The sequence below is a fragment of the Ahaetulla prasina genome, chromosome 14 (genome assembly GCF_028640845.1).
Source record: "Ahaetulla prasina isolate Xishuangbanna chromosome 14, ASM2864084v1, whole genome shotgun sequence".
In the NCBI taxonomy this organism is placed as follows: Eukaryota; Metazoa; Chordata; class Lepidosauria; order Squamata; family Colubridae; genus Ahaetulla; species Ahaetulla prasina.
Genome location: NC_080552.1, coordinates 10,452,653 through 10,474,505, shown reverse-complemented (window position 1 = coordinate 10,474,505; position 21,853 = coordinate 10,452,653). Strand labels below are relative to the sequence as shown.

The 21,853-nt window shown below is 44.2% G+C and overlaps 1 protein-coding gene across 1 annotated transcript in view; it reads right to left on the bottom strand.

The window, feature by feature from the left end:
- The window catches only part of PPL (periplakin), a 108,297-nt gene that overhangs the window by 4,671 nt on the left and 81,773 nt on the right, over positions 1-21,853 (bottom strand). The window contains exons 16-21 of the mRNA XM_058156996.1: positions 11,126-11,264; positions 6,633-6,823; positions 5,579-5,729; positions 2,455-2,538; positions 2,098-2,214; positions 190-282 (exon numbers count right to left, since the gene is read on the bottom strand). Of these exons, the coding sequence (XP_058012979.1) occupies positions 190-282; positions 2,098-2,214; positions 2,455-2,538; positions 5,579-5,729; positions 6,633-6,823; positions 11,126-11,264 (775 nt within the window). The remainder of the gene's footprint in view (positions 1-189; positions 283-2,097; positions 2,215-2,454; positions 2,539-5,578; positions 5,730-6,632; positions 6,824-11,125; positions 11,265-21,853) is intronic.

The window sequence follows — 21,853 nt, the reverse complement described above, 5'->3', positions numbered from 1 at the left end:
AGATTGGTTCCCTCCTTGATTACTTTCCATCCATTGCTTCTTGTCCTGCCTTCAGGTGCTTCCTCATGTTAAGTTTCCTCATACGCTGCAGTTTTATTAAAAATTTATCTGTAGGATATGTGTTCTATCCATAAAAGTTGGGACATTTTTCTGGGCAAGAACTAGTAGAAAAGAGTTTCTTCTACTTACTTGTTTCAATAAGGTCTGAGCGAACTCCAGGTTCTGCAACCTTTGCCTATTGATGGCGTTGATCTCAGTGAATCGGGCAGCCAGGAGAGCTTCCTGCAGATGGAACATAGGTTCATTTTGAGGGTGGTGAATCAACTAGAAGATGACATTTATTGAGGCTTGTTACCTTAACCCTCTTGACATCTTGCTTTTTTTTTTCCTTTTTTTTCCTTTGCTTGTGTTTAACAATTTTCAAACTGCCAGGTTCACTGGGACTTGGACAACACAATCGGCCAGATGTTTAGGCTGCATTTGGCATTTTTCTTCCACCTCCCAAGTCCTTCCCAAGGACCTGGGAGAGGCAGATGTGGTTTGACAGTGTTAAAGATGTTGCAAGATGTAAGATATTCCAAGTAAAGTTCCCTTTTGCAATTGACCGGTGATCTTTCTTTTCCAATGCCAATATTGTTACAAAGAATGCTCCAGAGCTGGGAAGTGGCTCAACAGGCTAATGTAGTCTGTTATTAACACACAGCTGCCTGCAATTACAATTACTTCAAGTTCAAGCCCCACAGGCCCAAGGTTGACTCAGCCTTCCATCCTTTATAAGATAGGTAAAATGAGGACCCAGATTGTTGGGGGCAATAAGTTGACTTTGTATATAATATACAAATGGATGAAGACTATTGCCTTACACAATGTAAGCCGCCCTGAGTCTTCGGAGAAGGGCGGGATATAAATGCAAATTTAAAAAAAAAAGATGTTTTGGGATTGCACCCAAGGTGCCTGTTGGTCCTATCTTGGCTTTCTTTTAGCACTTAGACTTATATACCGTTTCACAGTGCTTTACAGCCCTCTCCATGTGGTTTACAGAGTCAGCCTATTGCCCCCAATAATTTGGGTCCTCATTTTACCCACCTCGGAAGGATGGAAGGCTGAGTCAACCTCGAGCCTTTGGAACGCTATTGGCATTGAAAAAAATGATCATCAGTCAATTGCAAAAAGCAGCTTTACTTGGAACAGCTTACATCTTGCAACATCTTGTATAAGCCCAAGTGCTATTGCTATTGCTATTCATTCATTCGAGTCAGCCTTGAGCCTGGTGAGATTCGAACTGCCAAATTGCAGGCAGCTGGCAGGCAGCAGAAGTAGCCTGCATTACAGCACTCTAACCACTGCGCCACCGTGGCTCTATTTGCAGGTCCTCATATATTTATTATCATTAAAACTGCAAGAAGCCTAGCCAGTCAACTTAAAGCGTTGAACGTACCTAGTAGTCTGCTTCCTGTTTTCCTCTTGACAACAACCCAATGAGGTGGATTGGGCTGAGAGAAAGGGACTGGCCCAAAGTCTCATCCAGTCGGTTTCCCAATCCTAGACTTCAGATGCTCCTCTTTTCCCCAGCTATTGGCCAGGGGTCCTACCCCAAGCGTAGCTTGCTCTGCACCTGTTGTAACTGCAGTCCCAAGTAGGTAGTAATAAACTCAGTCCATGAAAAAACAAACTTTATTCGAACAGCTGGGAATTACTTCATGCCCAGCTTCATTCAACTCAAAGTACCTGTAAAACAAATGCCTCCCAACACAAATTCCTCAGTTATCTCGCAAACCTTAGTCCAATTAGACAAACTGCCAAAAGCCCTTCCTGGCAAACATCCAGAAGCCACAAAAACAAAGACGTAGACGAAGCAGAAGACGTAGCTACAACGTTATTTTCCAGCAAAGGCCAAACGCCGTTGCTGGTCTGTTTTAAGCCTTATGAGAGGGGCCAATCATCTCTTGGCCCTACTCCCGAGTTGTCCTCTCTGCTTGAGCTACTCTTGCCTTCTGGCAGCTTTTCTCATGCGTGCATTAGGAACAGGCTCCTCCTGTTCCTCTGTCTCACTACTATCAATCTGGAGGCTCTGGAGTCTGCACCTGTTAAACATACCTCTTCTTTCACTCTATCGGCTGTGGACTGGAATCTTGGTCTCTTGTTCAGGAATCCATTACGGCCACTTTCCAGATCCAAGATGGACCTCAGCTTTTCTGCTTCTAGTTCATAGTCCTAGGAAGAGGAGAGAGGGTATAACATCCAGACGATGCTGGAGGCACCTACGAAGTGCAATTCTGCAATGGGGTGTAATTTTTTTGGTCCTTCCTCTATGCCAGGGGTCTCCAACCTTGTCAACTTTAAGTCTTGTGGACTTCAACTCCCAGCATTGCTGGCTGAGGAATTCTGGGAGTTGAAGTCCACAAGTCTTAAAGATGACAAGGTTGGAGACCCCTGCTCTATGCCATTCCTTACCTTCACTGCCTGTTGATACTGCTGAGCGTCTGCAGAGACCTTCTGGACTTCTTTATCCTTGCTTGCAATTTCTTCCAAAAGTGCCTGAAAAAGCAAACAAAGGCGAGGTAGATGGCACCATCTTACTTCGAATGGGAGCAGGGAAGGGGTGTTCCTTGTCCATCAAGGGCCCATGACTTATGGGAAAAGTTAATGGCAGGCTGAAACAACTAACGATGGATGGAACCTTCTCCCACAGTGAGTGGAGCTTGAAACTCTCCATCTCTCCTTCTTTCCACTTCTGTGGACATTAGATCCCTTAGCTTTAGAAAAATGCTGCTAATTCAACCAAGTTTTTAAATTGTGCTATACGGATATATAAAAAAGAAAAGTAGAGTAAAAGGGAGACAGATGAGGAATAATGTTAGGCAGATTGTTAATTTACTGGAGTATTTAGAAAAGAAAAATTTTATTCCAGCAGCATTTATTTTTCTTGATGCAGAGAAAGCTTTTGATCGATTGCATTGGGATTTTTTATTTAAATTAATAGAAAAGATGCAATTTGGAGATGGTTTTTTAAGAATAATTAGGGCAATTTATGGAGAGCAAACAGCACAGATTATAATTAATGGTAGCTTAACAGAACCTTTTAAGATTGCGAAAGGAACAAGACAGGGATGTCCTTTATCACCATTATTGTTTATTTTAACTCTAGAACCATTATTGGATAAAATACGAGAAGTAAAGGAGATAGAGGGAATTAGAGTTAGACAACATGAATATAAGCTGAGAGCTTTTGCAGATGATTTGGTGATTACTTTAACAAACCCTATAAATTCTAGTAAATCTTTGTTGGAAATAATTGATCAATATGGGAAGGTTTCAGGGTTTAAGGTAAATCAGAAAAGACAAAAGTGATAATAAAAATATGGCCAGACAACAGAAAGAAAAACTAGAGGAAATAACAGGATTTGAAATTGTAAAGAAGGTTAAATACTTAGGGTTTATATTACATCATCAAATGTGAAATTGTATAAGAATAACTATGAGGTTTTATGGCAAAAGTTCAGAAGGAGTTGATTGTTTGGAAAAATTGCAATTATCTTTGCTGGGAGAATTGCTGCTATTAAAATGAATGTTTTACCTAGATTTTTATTCCTCTTTCAGATGATACCAATAATTAAGAAAGATAAGAATCTTGAGGAATGGCAGAAGGAAATTAACAAATTTATATGGGAAGGTAAAAAAGCTAGGGTTAAAATGAAAATAATTCAAGATTCTCGGGAAAGGGAGGATTAAAAATGCCCAATTTTAAATTATACTATGAAGCAGCTGCTCTCTCTGCAATAAGTGATTGGTTTAATTTAACAGAGGAAAGAATTTTGAATATAGAAGGTTATGATTTGCTATATGGATGGCATGCATATTTAATTTATGACAAAAAAGTGGATAAGGCCTTTAAAAATCATATGTTAAGATCTCCTCTTCTGCGTGTTTGGAAAAAATACTCTTATAAACTAAATTATAAGGTTCCTATATGGGCAAGTCCTAGACATACAATAGAAAATATAAATATAGAACAGAATCAGGAAATGATTACATATAAAGATCTTTTGTATACTGAAAGAGGTAATTTGCAATTAAAATCTCTGCAAGTATTAAGAGAGGAAGGGAAAAATTATACTTGGTTTCAATATGAGCAACTACGTGCTAGATGGAAGGAAGATCAGAAAATTGGTATAGAGCAGAACGAGGGAAATTTGGTAAAGCAAATTAGAAATCAGTCTCAGGAGCATATAAAGAGATTGTATAATGTGTTACTTGAAATAGATTCTGAAAGGGACTTGGTAAAGGACTGTATGATAAAGTGGGCACAAAATTTTCAGGAGCCAATATTATTGGAAACTTGGGGAAAAAATTGGGTTAGAAATGTTAAATTCATGCAGGCACAGAATCTGAGGGAAAATTTTTATAAAATGTTTTATAGATGGCATCTAGATCCTAAAAATTATCGTGTATGTATCCAGATATGCAAGCAAAATGTTGGAGATGTAATTGTGATGATGCTACATATTTTCATATTTGGTGGACTTGTAAGGACATAAAGGCCTTTTGGATAAAAATTTGGTGGATTTTACAAAATGTTTTGAAAAAGAAGATAAAGTTCCTGCCGCAATTTTTTTTGTTGGGAATTATTACGGATTGTACAGCAAGTGAGACTAAATTGATTTTAAATCTAATAACAGCAGCAAGATTACTAATAGGACAATACTGGAAGAAAAAAGAAATACCTACAATAGAAGAATGGATATTGAAAGTTGCCAATTTGGCTGAGATGGCGAAGATATCAGCCTTTTTGAAAGACAATACGCAAGAAAGATACTTAAAGGAATGGAAAAATGGATTGACTATATTCAAAGTAGATATCAGACTAAGAGTTATCAGACTGTTTTGAATGATTATGATGTATTATTTTGATTGTTTTGGGGAAGTTAGGAATTGATGATTGTAGGGGTATAATTAAGTTGGGACGAAAATTTTTAGCATATGTTTGTTTTATTTTAACTATACCTTGTGTTCGTTCCGGGAAGTCGGGGAGGGTTGTGAAGGAGGGGAGGAGGGGAAAGGGGGGAGGAAATTTTCTGTAAAACTTTTTGAATAAAAAAAAAAGAAAAAAAAAAGAAAAGTAGAGGACACCCAACAGCAGTGATGGGTGCACCATTGGGAGACCCGAAGGACCAGGTTGGGACAGATTCTCTCTCCTGAAGAAAATCTATTGGTCACCAAGAGTTGACATCAACTTGACCACACATAATCAATATAAATATATGAACATGCTTCCTTTCAACAGTTGTTGCTTAAGCTTCATCTCTTAGGACCCATAACTAGCTTTGGGCCATCCTACAAAGAAGAACATATGGCTCGGCTGTAGAAGGTCCAGAATTCAATTCCTGGCCTCTCCAGGAAGTAGTTAAGAGAACCCTGGACTGAAAAATGTGGGGATTCTAACCTTTGTTGATAATACTCATCTGGAGCCCAAAAGTTATGTAGGGCACAGAAATAGCTTTATTTTTTTTTAAAGGCAACAGACTGGATAGGGCTGGGCTGTATAATCTTTGCCGTTTCCCCCCAATTAACTGATTACCTGTTGTTTCTTCAACTTGGTTTCCACCTGAGAAAGGTGATCACTTTCTTGAGGCTCATAGTTGGGGATGTTTTCAAAATAACGTTTAAGTCCATCATAGCCAGCACGGTAGTTGGAATAGGCTGATTTTGCTTTCTGCAGGACTTGGGATCTAGAAAGTGGTATAGATAGTTCTCACCTTACATACATAATTGAACCCGGAGCTACAGTCAAAATCATTACAGATGTAAGTTAAGGCCATATATAACCAGATCCTTTTTTATTTTATTTTTTGCAGTGGTGTTTGAGTGAATGTCATAATCATTAAGTGAATCCATTTTCCCCCAATTGATATTTTTTGCTGCAAACCAGAAGACTGTAGGTGTTGTGGCTCCCACCCCTGAACCTGGCCCCATGCCCGAAAGTGCCATGGAGCCGGCCTGCTGCCAGAAAGTGACTCAGAGCCAGGCCTGCTGCCAGAAAGTGATTTGGATAGTGAGGGAGAAGGGCCGTCAGGACTTACCTCGGAAGCACTGACCTCCCTGGATCAGCTCCAGGAGCCAGAAGCAGGCCAAGTGAAAGAGATAACGAGGCCTCCTTCTCCTGACTCTTCCCCCCCCCAGGCCACGCCTGCAGACCCAGCTGACAGCAATCAGGCTTGGCTCAATCCCAGGTTTCGTAGGCAGGAGAGAAGGGAACGACAGAAACAGGAGAGGGGCAGGCCTAGGAAGTGCTGAGTCATGAAGCCACACCACAGGATATAAAAGGCAGCAAGAGCTGGTGTGTCTCTTTGAATCAGGCAAATGCACGGATTGACTAGAGCTGAAGGTTGTGACTCACCAGCGTCTTGGCAGCTATCGAGGGCTCTTGGCAGATGCTGATTCTTTTGCTGCCAGAGCTGATAAGAGCCGGCTAATTAAGCCATCGTTCAGACGGAGGCAAGGAGGACACAACAGTAGGTTTCAGCTTACTACTGTGCCAAAACTTTATCCTGCCGGTTTGTCAGACCATGGCTTCATTTTCCCCCAGATCCTTCATGATGACCACCTGACGGTCACCTCTCCCACCTCCTGACCTGTAATCCAACTGCTTGTTGAGGTTGCTGAACCGCTGGTTGAGCTTGTGGAGTTCAGCTTCCTGTCGTTCAATATCTGGGCAGTGTTCTTGGAACTGGCTCGCCAAGGTACTGGAACATCTCTTGGCCTTCTCCAAGTCTTGTTGGGCCTCATTCAGCAGCTGCTGGACCTGGAGTTCGGAATTCAGTGCCTGGGAGGAACAGGAAGATGGTTCTTAGCAAACGTTTTGGGATGAAGATTCTTAACAATCTCTTACTGTGGAGTGCACAACACTGTTTCACTCGAGGGTTTTCTCTCTTGTGTGGCTTGCCAAAAACTACACTCAAGATAAACAAATAGCGAAGGGGCCACAGCAAACCAAAACGTCACGAGGAAAGTACATGTGTCAACATTCCAGAAAAACCCCCAACTCCAAGTAAAAACTCAGAAGCAAGCATCTTTCAAAATTCTATTTACTAGGATAGGTAAACTGGCACATCTGGGAAAACCCAAATCTGAGAGGTCCAGGTTTTCCCTCAGTAAATCAAAAAACCCCAAACCACCCCTTCACTCCTCAGTCGATCACATGTTCCAGTCACCATCGTCCCATCTCAAGACAGTACTCCAAGCACTCCTTCTCCAGATGCAGGGTCGGCCTGACCTTGACCGACAGGAAGAATGCTGTTATGTCTAAAGACAACCCCTCTACTAAATCCCCCCCTCCTACTTTCCCACACATGAGAAAGTGGCAGCACGGAAGCTTCCAGCCTAATATGGCTTCCAAAGCTGACAACATGTTTTATAAACATGAATACAGTAGTGGCCAAAATTGTGGAAACCTTTTGGGAAAAGTGTCTTTTTGAGAGTTGATGGCTAATAACACCACTTTTTTTTTTTTTTTGACATTACAAGATAATCCTATTCCACTGCTGGAATGGCTTGGGAATAGCCCAGACCTTCACCCAATTGAAAATCTATGGAGCCGACCCAGCAATAAAACCCAGTTAATAGAAGCCGTCCTTCAATCTTGGTTTCACATTATAACAGCTGCGGAACTAAAAGACTTGGTTCGCTCCATGGGAAGACGTTGTAAGGCCGTAATTCATGCTAAAGGTTACCCAACAAAGTATTAATTAACATGGTGAACATTTTTTTATATCTCTTTTTTTTCTATGGTGATCATTTTTTGTCTATCTCATTTTTTTCTACATATTTCACTTTTCTTCTTTATACCCTAACTGCTATTCTAATAGCAAATCCTTCCTAAAAGTTATTGCATGACATTCTTGATTCAATTATCTTTCCATTGATATATAATTTTATGGCACTACTCCCCCCAAAAAAGCTAGTTTTAGAAAATACACTTTTCCCAAAAGGTTTCCACAATTTTGGCCGCTACTGTATACAGGAGCCTCCGTTAACGAAGGCAAATATACGTCTCCCAGGATAATGTTGCAGCATGCAATCTGACTTGGTCACCAGGCCCAAAGGATTATTCTTCCAAGCATTTGGGCTCATGCTGGATCCCATCCTCAGGGAATCTCTCTCTCTCTCTCCAGACTGTGCACTGAGCTGGACTGCTCTATCAACACCTAAATTAACAACCAAAAGCTACACACAACCAGGTACACCATAAATACGATGCATAGAACAATTCAGCGCACCCATTCTGGTGAGAGAGAAGTTCCTAGAGGATGGGCTCCAGAACAAGCCAAAAGCTTGGAAGATCCCAGGGACCGACTCACATTGAATCCTGGAAGCCTCCGCTGTGACTTCAACCCACCCAACTGCAAAAAAGACCTGAGCTTTTATGGATGTTTTCTCAGATGCCAGCCTGTCTCAAAGGGCCTCACAAGGGTTCACCATCTTGCCTGATCAAGGTTTTACTCCGTGTTTTCTTTTTTTTTTTTTTTATTCAAAAAGTTTTACAAAATTTTTTTTTCCCCTTTCCCCCCAACCCCTTTCCCTTCACAAACCCCCTCCCCCTCCCCCCCTGGCTTCCCGGAACAAACACAAGGTATAGTTAAAAATAAAACAAACATATGCTAAAAAAAAATTTTTTTCCCCAAAACTATTATACCAATTCTCCCTCTCTAGCTCTGACTTCCTCCTTACATAACCAAATCCTTCAAAAAATTAACAATAAACAATAATAAAATATATAAATCAGTAGAACAAATTAATCCTAAAATATTTAAAACCAGCTAAAACGTAAAAATCCAATCCAATTCAGAGAATATCTCCCTTATAGCTTCTATAACCATATAACCATATAATTCTTTCGGGGACACAAATATTTTGTCTATTAATATTTTAAAAAAACCTTGTTTCAAAAATAATACTATTGTCTCTTGCCATTTTTTTTGGTGCATTAATCTCTGTCTTTCCTTCGTTGCTCCTTTTAAAAAGTCAATCACAATATTTCCTAGTAATTCCTTATGTCCAGAAATCCAAAAATTACTGCCGTATATTCCATCAGTCCAAAAAGAGAACTCTTGGGAAACATTAAGCTTGTGAGTCTTTTCCATTTGAGGAACAATCTCCTGTAGCACAAATTCAGGCAACTCATCCAAACTGTTTAAAGAAAACTTCTTTGAATCACCTTGTTTCTTCACGATCAAATCTTCATATTTATCCACTTTTATTTGTATATCCTCCATTCCATTTTCCGAATAATTGCACTGGTTAATTTGCTCCAAACTCTCATCCAAAACGTCCCCATTTTTTATCAATTTGTATTTTTGAATAATTAAATACATTCTTTCTGTGTAGTCCTGTATAACGTCCCGAACCCATTCTTCTGAAAGAACCTCCATAACAAAATTCCTGCTGAGAATCCCCTTGTAACGTACTTAAACAGCGTAATATAATCCAACAGTCCACAGTCAAACACAATAAGATAAAATCTCCATTCAGTTTCGATTCAACAGCAAAGCTCCCTTTGATGTATCGCTCTGCTTTCAGTTTCTCTAAAACGAAACTGAAGGGGAGAGGGGAGTCAGAAAATCAAAAATACTTGCAAACCAATAATTGCTCCTCACATTTGTTCCGCCTGCTTTTCGTATCCACAAAAAAAATCAATTGCTAGCAGAAGTGGACATCTTCCTCTTTTCCTGCTTTTTCAGGAGCGCAGAGAATACTGGAGGTGGGGGAGGGGTAAATAAGGGGATTCACCGTTCAGGACTTTGTATTACAAAAACAAAGCCCCTAGGGGAATCTACCCAATTCCTCCCCCTTGCTCTGTCTCTCTCTTTCAACCAGAGAGAGAAATGAAGCCGGGATCAGTTGTTAAATCCGGCTTTTACGGTATTCAATGCGGAGTGCCATAAATTGGCACCCAGCGAGAAAGATGGCGCCACCCGGAAGCCGGTTTTACTCCGTGTTTTCAAGAACGGGTTAGGGCAAAACGGTATCAAATAATAAATTAAGATACAGGCCGAGGAGTTGCACAAAGCTAAGAAAATTGAAAACATCTTCTTTTGTTCCACATTTTAGCCGAGGGGAAGATGCCCAGGGGAGTATTAGCAGCTGAATACTGACTGATATAGGTGTTGTGGTCCACCAGCAGCCTGCGGAGCCGGCAACGGAGTCGGACAGTGATAAGGCTGAGGAAGAATGTGGGCCAGTCCTGGAGGTTGGGGAAGGCCCGGATGAGGGCTCTGCATCGGAGGCAGAGGTGGGGCCAAGGCCATCTGGGAGCGATGTGCAGACTCCGGAGCCTCCAGAGGCTGACAGTAGTGAGGCAGAGGAACAGGAGGAGCCTGTTCCTAGTGCACGCATGAGAAGAGCTGCCAGAAGGCAAGAGCAGCTCAAGCAAAGAGGACAACTCGGGAGGAGGGCCAAGAGATGATTGGCCCCTCCCATAAGGCTTAAAAGACCAGCAATGGCGTTTGGGCTCTTTGTGAGAAAACAACATTGATAGGCTTGCTCCTTGTCTTGCTGCATTTATTTTTTGTCGGTGTCTTCTGCTTTTGAACTTTTGCCAAGAAAAGCCTTTGGGTGTTTGCCTAATTAGACCAAGGTTGGTGATAAGACTGAAGACTTGTGTTATGAAGAATTCGTTTTGAATTAGTTTGGATGACGCTGAGAATGAGTTCATTCTCAGCTGTTCTAACAAAGTCTGTTTGTTTTTGAACTGACTACTACCACCTACTTGGGCCTGGGTCACAACAATAGGATATTCATTTGTAGTGCCTTTGCAATACATATCTATGTGTACATGTACACAAGGACACACAACCAGACAAGCCTGCTCCATCTTGCAGCGTTCCAACCAGCCTGGGCTGCAACACCTATAATCTCAGGTGTTTAGGCCTCAGGCTTCAAGACAAGGCCAAGTTGTCTTTGGGGTTGAAGGACACCAGCATGAAGAAGACTTCATTCCACATTCAGCTTCTGTCGTTTCTGAGAAAGGGAGCTAAACCCACCCATCCTTCATTCAAACAGACAAGCCAGATTTATCCTTCCTGTATTTGAAAAACGAATCCCCCTGGTTCAGAGAACAGACACTCACCAGCAGTTCTTCCCTCTTGTGGTCCAGAGCATGAACATCCTCGGGAATTGTGTCTTCGATGGCCAGCTTGTTCTCATAGCTGGAAAGCAGGTCTCTCCCTTGCTGAAGGACCTTCTCAAGGTGATTGGCAACATCAACCCTGTAAGGACAGGTGGAAAGAATTAGTACTGGCTTAGTGTCAGGTTCCAAGTAATGCATCCATCGTAAATGGAAGCATTTCAACTGAAGCATTTCAAACAGGCATTCCTGTTTCTCAGAGTACAAATTTATTTAGATACATCATATTGGCACTAACTGGTGAAAAGCCAGTACTTGTTTTGACCTGCCGGCAGCCATAGGAACTGGCAGCAGAGTCGGACAGTGAAGAGGTTGGTGAGGAACTTGAGTTGGGGAAAGCGAGGGGGGCTCAGCATCAGAGGCAGAGGGAGCTAGACAACAGCGAGTCAGAAGAAGAGCTGGAACCCATTCCCAGTGTGCGCATGCACGGAGCTGCCAGAAGACAAGAACAACTCAGAAAGCAGGGTCGACTTGGGAGTAAAACCACACCTTGGAGATAATTGGCCCCTCCCATAGGAAACAAAAGAGGAGTGAATGGGAAGGAGGCTTTTGCAGGAAACAATTTGTTTGTTCGTTCTGTGACTCTGTGCCAAGTTTTGCCTTGTATTGCGTTTGGAAACAAGTTATGTGGCAGCTTTCCAAGTGAGATAAGGTCTGTGTTGATAAATATTCCTCTGAAAGACTGTTTGGACAGGCCTTGCTGACTGCGAATGAAAGGAATTCACAATCGTGTAAATAAAAGAGGTTTTGACGGAACCAAGACTCTGCTTCCTGCTTTTTAAGGGAGCCTAGGTCAGAACAGTACTAACGTTCCCGGCAGTGGTGGGATTCAGCCAGTTCGCACCCCTTCGGGAGAACCGGTTGTTAACTTTCTGAGCAGTTTGGCAACCTGGTTGTTGGAAGAAATCATTAGGGCACAGAACCAGTTGTTATATTACTTGAATCCCACCACTGGTTCCCGGGCTTTTCACTTCAATATAAGTTTTCAGTTTCTCAAGTTTCCAAAACATTGGTCACATTGTCCAACCAAGCTGGGAGCTGGTTGCTCAGTGATATCAGCCATTCTTCTCATCCCTTCTCCTTCAGCTAGAAACGCCAGCTAAGATGGTCACGTGCATGTAGAATTTTCCATCCTATCTAGAGTTGGTTTATGCTAACAAGCCAGTTGAGGACCTGCAATTTTCATCGCTATTGGAGTCTTGCATAGAGGAACGTGGAGATAACCTTGACGAATGTGTTGCAGGAGCCATTAAAGAAAAATAAAAGACACCTTGGCTCTGAGAAAGGGCTGGGCATGAGAAACATTCTGATCATGTTTCTGATGAAGCTGATTCTGTTTAGGATAAGAGGGGAAAGATTGTGTTACTGTACCTAACAACAATAAGGTGGCAGTAATAATAATAATAATAATTGTCTGTAAGAAAAACAAAAACTGAATAGTGAACCTGGCAGTACCTGGAGACAGCAGGATAGAAGAGAAAGAAACTGAGACCATCACAATAAAGACCTGCAAATAGGAGTAGAACGACTGTGGCAAGACAGCAAAGATAATACTCATAGTAAGTATGTATACCTTGGGTGCAATTCCGAAACATCTGGAGCAGGGGTGAAATGCTCCCGGTTCGGACCGGATTGGTTGATCCGGTAGCGATGGCGGCGGGTGGTTCGGAGAACTGGTAGCAAAAATCCCTGCTTTGGGATGCTTTTAAAAGGTTAAAAAAAGGCTCTGACGATCGCAGCTGAGCCGCACGATCATCAGAGCCTTTTTTTACTTTTAAAAGCATTTTTTTACAACCTATTTCGCCTATTTGATTTATATTGATATATTGACCATCATTTGTGTTGTAAATGTTGTACCTTGATGAACGTATCTTTTCTTTTATGTACACTGAGAGCATATGCACCAAGACAAATTCCTTGTGTGTCCAATCACACTTGGCCAATAAAAAATCCTATCCTATTCTATTCTATTCTATTCTATTCTAAAAAAATGCTTTTAAAAAGATTGCGCTGATCAACCCCCCCGCGCGCTGTTCTACTTACCCCATGCCTCCTTTTCGTATGCACTGCGCATACATGCCCGCACCTCACATTTGGTGCATGGTGCACACAGAGCATGTGTGCATGCAGTGCGCCCGCACAGACACTGAACCAGTAGTAAACCGGTTCAGATTTCACCACTGATCTGGAGCACCCTCACACTCACCGAGTCACTCTCCTCCATGAAGACATGTTCGGGGGCCGGAGTCACAACACATCCCTTGAACACCATTGGCATTGACAAAATCACCATCAACCAATTGCAAAAGGCAGCTTGACTTGAAACAGCTTACATCCTGTGACGATATCCCTAATGACAACGTCTGTCTATCATAGGTCCTTGGGAAGGACTTAATTGGTGGGTAAAAATGCCAAATCCAGTCTAAACATCTGGCTAACTCTGCGACCAACCACAATAATCCTTGTAATGTCTGTTTCCTAACTTGGCCTAGTTTAAAGGCCTGACAGATTCTCCTCTTCTTCTCATTGGCTGTTGTGTCTCGCCCGCTTTCACCGCAGCCGGGGCCTTCTTATCTGCTTCCGAACACTGAGGAATGTCCTAGCATGCCTCCCGGTCCCAGCCCTGGCTCCATGCCCAGACAGGCTGAGGAGGAAGAAGTACCTCCAGCCCCCAGCTCTGGCTCCATGCCCAGGCAAACGGAGCAACAAGACCCCTCCCCCTCCCCCACAGCATGTGAGCCTGAGGAAGGTCAATTGCCAACAGCTGCAGACTGGAGTGACCCTCGCTTCAGAAGAATTGATAGGCGGCGGCGACAGAAGGAAGGGAGGGGCAGGCCTGGATAAGTGCTGAGTCATGGAGCCACACCCCATGGCCTATATAAAGGATCTGCTTTCTGGCATTCTCTGAATCAGGTAAAGTCTAACATATCTTGCTGAAGTCACTTTCTGGTCTCCTGCCTGCCTTGAGAACTTTGCTAGGACTTTGGCAGAGCTGCAGAGGCACGCCTGATTCGGATTTCCCTGACCCGGCTGTCAGTGGAGGAGTGGGACACGACATTGGCCACCTGATGATCACAGATCAGGAACTCCAGTAAATTCATTCCCCCTGCCCATATAAAACATAGTTCCCAAACCGAGAAGGATTCAGGCCACCCACAACAGCTGACCCACATATATACACCATATCTGGGGCGTGGGGGGAAGCAACCTCTTTATAGTTACACAATAAGATTGTGAGCAAGAGACTCTGGAAAGAGTGCAGAAAAGAGCAACAAGGATGATTAGAGGGCTGAAGGCTAAAATCTTCAAAGCGCTCCATGGCATAGGGCCGGGTTACTTACGGGACCGTCTGCTGCCACCGATTGCCTCTCACCGACCTGTGCGCTCTCACAGGGAAGGACTCCTCAGAGTGCCGTCGGCCAGGCACTGCCGACTGGCGACACCCAGGGGAAGGGCCTTTTCTGTGGGGGCTCCTACCCTCAGGTAGGAGCCCCCAGGACTTCGCCAACTTCCTGACCTTCGAACCTTTCGCCACGAGCTTAAGACACATCTATTTATTTGCACAGGATTGGACTAGAATTTTAAATTTTGAATTTGGTTTTAATGGGGTTTTATTACTTTTATTGTTATTTTTAAATATTCGGCCTTATTTAATAAGTTTTTTAACTGATGTTTTATTCTGTATTTATATGTAATGTTTTTTATCAGGCTGTAAACCGCCCTGAGTCCCTTGGGAGATAGGGCGGTATAAAAATGCGATTAAATAAATAAATAAATAAATAAATAAATAAATAAATAAAAGATATGAAGAACGTTTGTAGGAATTGGGTATGTCTAGTTTAATGAAAAGAAGGGCCAGCGGAGACATGATAGCAGTGTTCCAATATCTCAGGGGCTGCCCCAAGGAAGAGGGAGTCAAACTATTCTCCAAAGAACCTGAGGACAAGGCAAGAAGCAATGGGGGGAAACTAATCAGGGAGAGAAGCAACTTAGAACTAAGGAGAAATTTCCTGACAGTGAGAACAATTAACCATTGTTCTGGAGAACGACTTGCCTTCAGAAGTTGTGGGTGCTCCACAACTCCACTGGAGGCTTTTAAGAAGAGACTGGACAGCCACTAGTCCGGAAGATCTATATAGTCTCCTGTTTGTGCTGGATTAGAAGACCTCCAGGGTCCCTCCTGACTCTTTATTCTATTTATTTATTTTATTTTATTTATTTATTTTGTCACAACAATATATATATATAGGTATCATACAAAAGATTATATAGTATATAAACATATATATAAGTAAATATTAGGAGGTATAAGCATATATATATATATATATATATATAAGAAAAAGAAAAAGAAAAACAATAGGAGAGGAACGGTAGGCACGTTTGTGCGCTTATGCACGCCCCTTAGGGTCCTCTTAGGAATGGGGTGAGGTCAATATTAGAAAGTTTTTGGTTAAAGCTTTTGGGATTATGGGAAGAGACCACAGAGTCAGGTAAAGTATTCCAAGCACTGATGATTCTGTTACAGAAGTCATATTTTCTGCAATCTAGATTAAAGCGGTTAACATTAAGTTTAAATCTATTGGTTGCTCTTGTATTATTGCAATTAAAGCTGAAGTAGTCTTCAACAGGAAGTGTAATGTATTACTGTAAGTTTTGGCGGGAGTTTTAGGCGGGAAATATCTCGTTTCTGATTGGATGCAGCCTCAGGCTGAAGTGTATATAAGGAGAGGTTTTTCTCCAGAGTTTTGCTGGGTCACACTATATTAAAGAGCTGTTGTCACTAACCTGGTCTCCTGCCTCGTCAATACCCAAACTTAACATTGGCGACGAGGATGGGATCTTGAGGCAGAGCACCAGAACAGAGCTGAACTCACTACGAGAATCAAACCCAGCAAGGTGATGGCGAATGCAGCGATGACCGGCTACACGCCACCCACTCCGTTTGACCCTGCCCAGGAGACATGGGGAATATATATGACCCGTTTCGAAAGTTTCCTGGAGGCAAACGAGCTACAGGGAGTCTCCGACAACCGCAAACGGGCTTACTTCATAAGCCACTGTGGGTCAGCAGTCATCGCCGTCGCAGAAGCCCTAGCGGAGCCAACACCGCTACACTCCGTATCGTGGCAGACCCTTCAGACCCTCCTGAAGAATCACTCGCACCAGCCCGTCCAAATCGTTCGTGATGCGAGTTTGGGGGCGCAGGCAACAAGAAGGCGAGTCTATCAGCGACTACATGGCAGCCCTGAGACAAGCCTCCAAGCATTGCGAGTACCGCGATCTGGACGAAGAGCTGCTGGAACAACTTATACGGGGTCAGAGACATCCGTTTGAGGAGCCGGTTGCTAGCCAAGAGCAACCTGACATTGGCAAACGCTCTGGACGAAGCCAGAGCCCATGAGATGTCCAACCATGCAGCAGACACCTTACAAAGCGACTCACGCCGATGGCGGGCGCAAAGCCGAGCACAGTCCACCACGAAGAAACCTATCGTGAGTCAACCAGCGAAGAGGAGGAAGAAGTCCACTACACGGAAAATCGACAAGGAAGACCGGAGGAATCACGGAAGTTGCGGGCGACATCAGCGCCAAAGATGTAAGTTCAGGGCGCCATTTGCGGCGGTGTGAAAGGAAGGGCACCTGGCTCAAGTCTGCGAGCACCCCAACCTTCCGCGAAAATTCAAATCGGCCAATCAGGCGGCTCTGAGTCAGAGATGCAAACCCACATTCCGCGAAATTTCAAACCAGCCAATCAGAGCGAGATCGGCGGCGACCAGCGATTGGCCAGGAAAGAAAAGCGCGAAGTCAAACCGAATGACTGTTACCATAGACCACGCAGCTACCGCATCGAAGAAAAGATCTTCACAAACCCGACAATTGAAGGCGTACCGTGCCGACTGGAAGTAGACACAGGATCAGCTATCACAATCATGTCCTGGGACACTTTGTGAAAGCCTTGCCGCACATCGCAGCGCAAGCTACAGAAACAACGGCTCCGGGTGCAGGATTACCAGGGCAACGCATCCCTGTTCGAGGACAACGACCGTCGAGGTCAAGTCTGGGACATACGAAAAGACCCTGCCCATCACGTTAGTCGAGGAACCTTGCCAAGCTTGCTGGGGCTAGACTGGTTCAGGCGTTGGGAATGGGGTGACTGGCGTCCACGGGCGGATGCAACCTGCAAAACGCCCTACTGGAGGAATTCGCAGGCGTATTCGAGGACCGTTTAGGCAAGTACAAGGGACCCCTATCTCCTTCAATTTAGACCCCAAATAGCTCCCATTAGGTTAAAGGCAAGGAGGGTTCCTTTTGCACTCAAACCTAAAATCGACAAAGAGTTAGATAAATTAGTCAGCCAGGGATACTAGTGCCAGTTGACCATGCCAAATGGGAGCGCCAATCGTCACCCTATAAAACCAGACGGGTCCATAAGAATTTGCGCTGATTACAAGGCTACCTTGAACAAAGCATTGCAAAAGCGCCTACCCAGTTCCAGTAGTGCAACACTTATTGCACTCACTAGGGCACGGACAAGTTTTCGCCAAATTAGACTTGGCACAAGCGTACCAACAGCTACCCGTAGATGCTAGCACAGCTGAGGCCCAGACCATTATAGCACGGGGTGCCTTTAAGTGCACCCGGTTACAGTTCGGGTGAGTGTGGCCCGGGCTATTCAAAATTTGATGGGCGGCTCCTACAAGGGTTACCGAGTCGTACCCTATTCGATGATGTGTTGGTATCAGGGAAGATTTAAGAGAACTGGGGAAGCGATTAAGGAAAGTTTTGGCCATTTTAGGTCGGCAGGATTAAAAGTCAAAGCAAGCAAGTGTCAGATAGGGGTCGAATCTGTTGAATTTTGGGCTATAGAATAGACAAAAGGATTCACCCACTGAGAGCAAAGTCAAGGCGATAAAGAGAGCCCCAGCACCCAAAAACAAGACAGAACTCCAGGCTTTCCTGGGTCTGGTAAACTTTACGCCGTGTTTTTAAAAGACAAGGCAACCGTTGCTGAACCGCTGCATAAATTGCTTGGAAAAACACTGTTTGGTCGTGGGGAAGTCAGAGAATAGGGCATTTGAGGCAGTAAAAGTTTGCTATCAAGCGATAGCCTGTTAATACAATACAACAACAGACTGCCGTTAGTATTGGTTTGTGATCGTCCCCTATGGAGTAGGAGCGGTACTTAGCCACAGACTCCCAAAGCGGCACTGAAGCCCCTATAGCGTTCTATTCACGAACGATGTCCCGGCTGAAAGGAATTACAGCCAGCTAGATAGGAGGCTCTCGCAATAGTGTCAGGGTGAAAAATTTCACGAATCGTTTTTGGGCGTGATTTGAAATTGTCACTGATCACAGACCGCTATTGGGGTTACTGGCTGGCGACCGCCCAACGCCAGTAGCACTCTCACCTAGACTGACCAGATGGACTATTTTTTGACCGCATACTCCTACAAGCTGCAGCATCGGCCTGGAAAGGAGCTGGGGCATGCGGACGCATTGAGCAGATGCCCATTGCCAGGAAATCGAGGACCCCACCCGGGCACACCGTTCTACTAATTGACTCTTTGGACTCGGGGCCAGTCACATCGCAGGAAGTGGCTCGGGCCTCCTACCGGACGTTGTTTTAAGGACTGTAATCAGTTGGGTTCAAAGGGATGGCCGCTGCGCCGGGCGACGTTTCAAGGAATTTGTAAAGAAAAAGAATTGTCTGTGCAAGGGGTGCCTGCTCTGGGGGATAGGGTGGTAGTTCAGAGAAGCTGAGAAAAAGTTCTGGAACTCCTGCATGAGGTCACCCAGGAATTGTGAGGATGAAGGGTTTGGCTAGGAGCTATGTCTGGTGGCCCCTAATGGACAGGAAATCAGTGACAGGGTTGGCGATGCCAAGTATGTCAGGAATCAGACCACTACCACCTCGGCCCCAGTTTTGGAGTGGGAGAAACCCCAAGGCCCTTGGTCCCGCATACACATTGATTTTGCGGCCCTTCCACGGCCAAACATTTCTAATTGTGGTGGATGCATTCTCCAAATGGCTGGAGATCATCCTAATGAAATCCACAACCGCGGGAGCTGTCATCTCAGCACTAAAACACCTTTTCGCCACGCACGGGCTACCGGACACCCTCGTGTCCGATAACGGCCCACAGTTCACCGCAGCATTATTTGAAGGGTACCTGGCTGAAGAGGGCATCCGACATGCCCTCTCAGCGCCGTTCCACCCTGCGTCGAACGGCCTTGCTGAACGTTTTGTCCGGAGTGCGAAGAAGCGCTATCACGAAGCGGCCCGGCGATTGGCAGGCACAAATCGGCGCATTCCTAACCGTCAACACAGGACCCCTGTGTGGCCACCGCCGCAGCCCAGCCGAGCTATTAATGGGCGGAAGCTACGGTGCCCGCTAGACCGGCTACACCGAACTACGTACAGGGCGGGTTCAAAACAAAACCAGATAGAATCCGAGAGTTAAACATAGGAGACTCGGTGTGGGCACATAATTACAGCGGCGGCCCTAACTGGAAGAGGGGATAGTCATAGACAAACGGGCCCCAAATCTTATCTAGTGGAACTAGACGATGGCAGAATCTGGGCGCCACATAGATCAATTAAGAAACAGATTGAGCGATAAGGCAGAATTAGGCGAGAACAGCCCTGACTATGATTTAATTAACCCCACAGCTGACTGGAGCCGAGAACAAACAGAAAGCGTAAGCAAAGAACCAAACAGAGACTTATCTGAGTCAGGCGAGGTCCAGCGACACCCTCCGGTCCCTCTAGAGGACAGCAGGTCCGAGCCGGCGAATAATCCAGGGCCGGATGGCCGGGAGGAGGAGCTCAGAGGAACGAAAAGTCCCTCCGGCAAGCTCGACTCAACTCCAGAAAGTGAACTGCGCAGGTCCGGGAGAGTCAGGAGACGCCCCACGTACCTGCAGGACTACGTAGAGAAGTAATATGCAAATATTGGCAAAGTGCCTTCTGGGAGGGAAGGAGTGTAATGTATTACTGTAAGTTTTGGCGGGAGTTTTAGGCGGGAAATATCTCGTTTCTGATTGGATGCAGCCTCAGGCTGAAGTGTATATAAGGAGAGGTTTTTCTCCAGAGTTTTGCTGGGTCACACTATATTAAAGAGCTGTTGTCACTAACCTGGTCTCCTGCCTCGTCAATACCCAAACTTAACAGGAAGGACATTACAATAGATGATTCTATGAGTTAAACTTAGGTCTTGTCGAAGGCGACCGAGTTATAACAGTTTCTGTTATTCTGTTCTGTTAACCCTCGCTCAGACGTGTTTTGGTTCTAAAGCATCCACTTCCAGAAATTCCTGCAATGTTCCTCCATTCCTCCTAAAGATCCTCGTAAAAATTCAAAGCGATCATGCTTGGGAAGAAGGTTTATTTTCATTTGAGGTAGCGGCCTTAGGCCAAATTTCCAGCAGAGGAAGAACAGGGATCAAAGGGGCAGTTCGCCTGCCTTCCTTCTTCCCCTTTAAGAGCTTTTCTTTCCAGCTTGCTCATTTTTCCACCTCGACCTGTGCCAGCCTCGCTAGCAATGAACTCAGTTCTGCTACGTCCCAGGGCTGAGAGCTCAGCTGTCCTTCCGCAGCTTAACCTAATTCAGTACCAATTACATAAAAGGCATTAAATGTTATGAAAGGAAATAATGTTTGCACCAACAAGCTTTGGGGTTAGAACCGGGTGTTTCCCAAGAACGGGCAAACGCTTTTGTCATGAGTTCAAGGTTGTTTATCTTGGGATCTTCCACTACAAAGCATGAAATCTTTTCCACCAGAGAGGTCCTGCATGGGTGAAGGACGTTGTCTCCATGTGTGGCATTGCAACGAAGCAGAGACAGGGAGCATTGTGACCTGACCCTGTTTGTTTCACCCTTCAAGGGTTGTGGCTACACAATAAGGCCTTCTTCATGGTCACTCATGCTTTGGTCATCTCTTGCCTGGATTACTGCAATGCACCTTACGATGCCATTGTCCTTGAAGACTAGCTGGAAACTTCAACTGATCCAGAATGAACTTCGATTCAGCACCAGGTTTCTCTCTCTCTCTCTCTTTTTTTAATGTTTGAATCGGTTGGGGTTTTACGGTTTTAGTTCAAGTTAAAGCCCTGAATTGCAAGATGGGTGGCAAATGAATTTGGTGAATGAATGAATGATGAATGAATGAATAGCAATTGCAATAGCAATAGCACTTAGGCTTATATAAGATGTTGCAAGATGTAAGCTGTTCCAAGTAAAGCTGCCTTTTGCAATTGACTGATCATCATTTTTTTTCAATGCCAATAGTTTTCCAAAGGATGCTCCGGATGTTTTGGGATTGCACCCCAGGTGCCTTATCACTGTTGGTTCTATCTTGACTTTCTCTTAGCACTTAGCACAGACTTACATACCCACCTCGGAAGGATGGAAGGTTGAGTCAGCTTTGAGCCTGGTGAGATTTGAACTGCCAAATTGCAGGCAGCCAGCAGTCAGCAGAAATAGCCTGCAGTACTGCACTCTAACCACTGTGCCACTGTGGCTGAATGAATGAATGAATGAATGAATGAATGAATGAGATAGATAGATAGATAGATAGATAGATAGATAGATAGATAGATAGATAGATAGATAGATAGATAGATAGATAATGTGATTTTACATGTCTTTTAGTCTTTGTTTGGGGGCCAC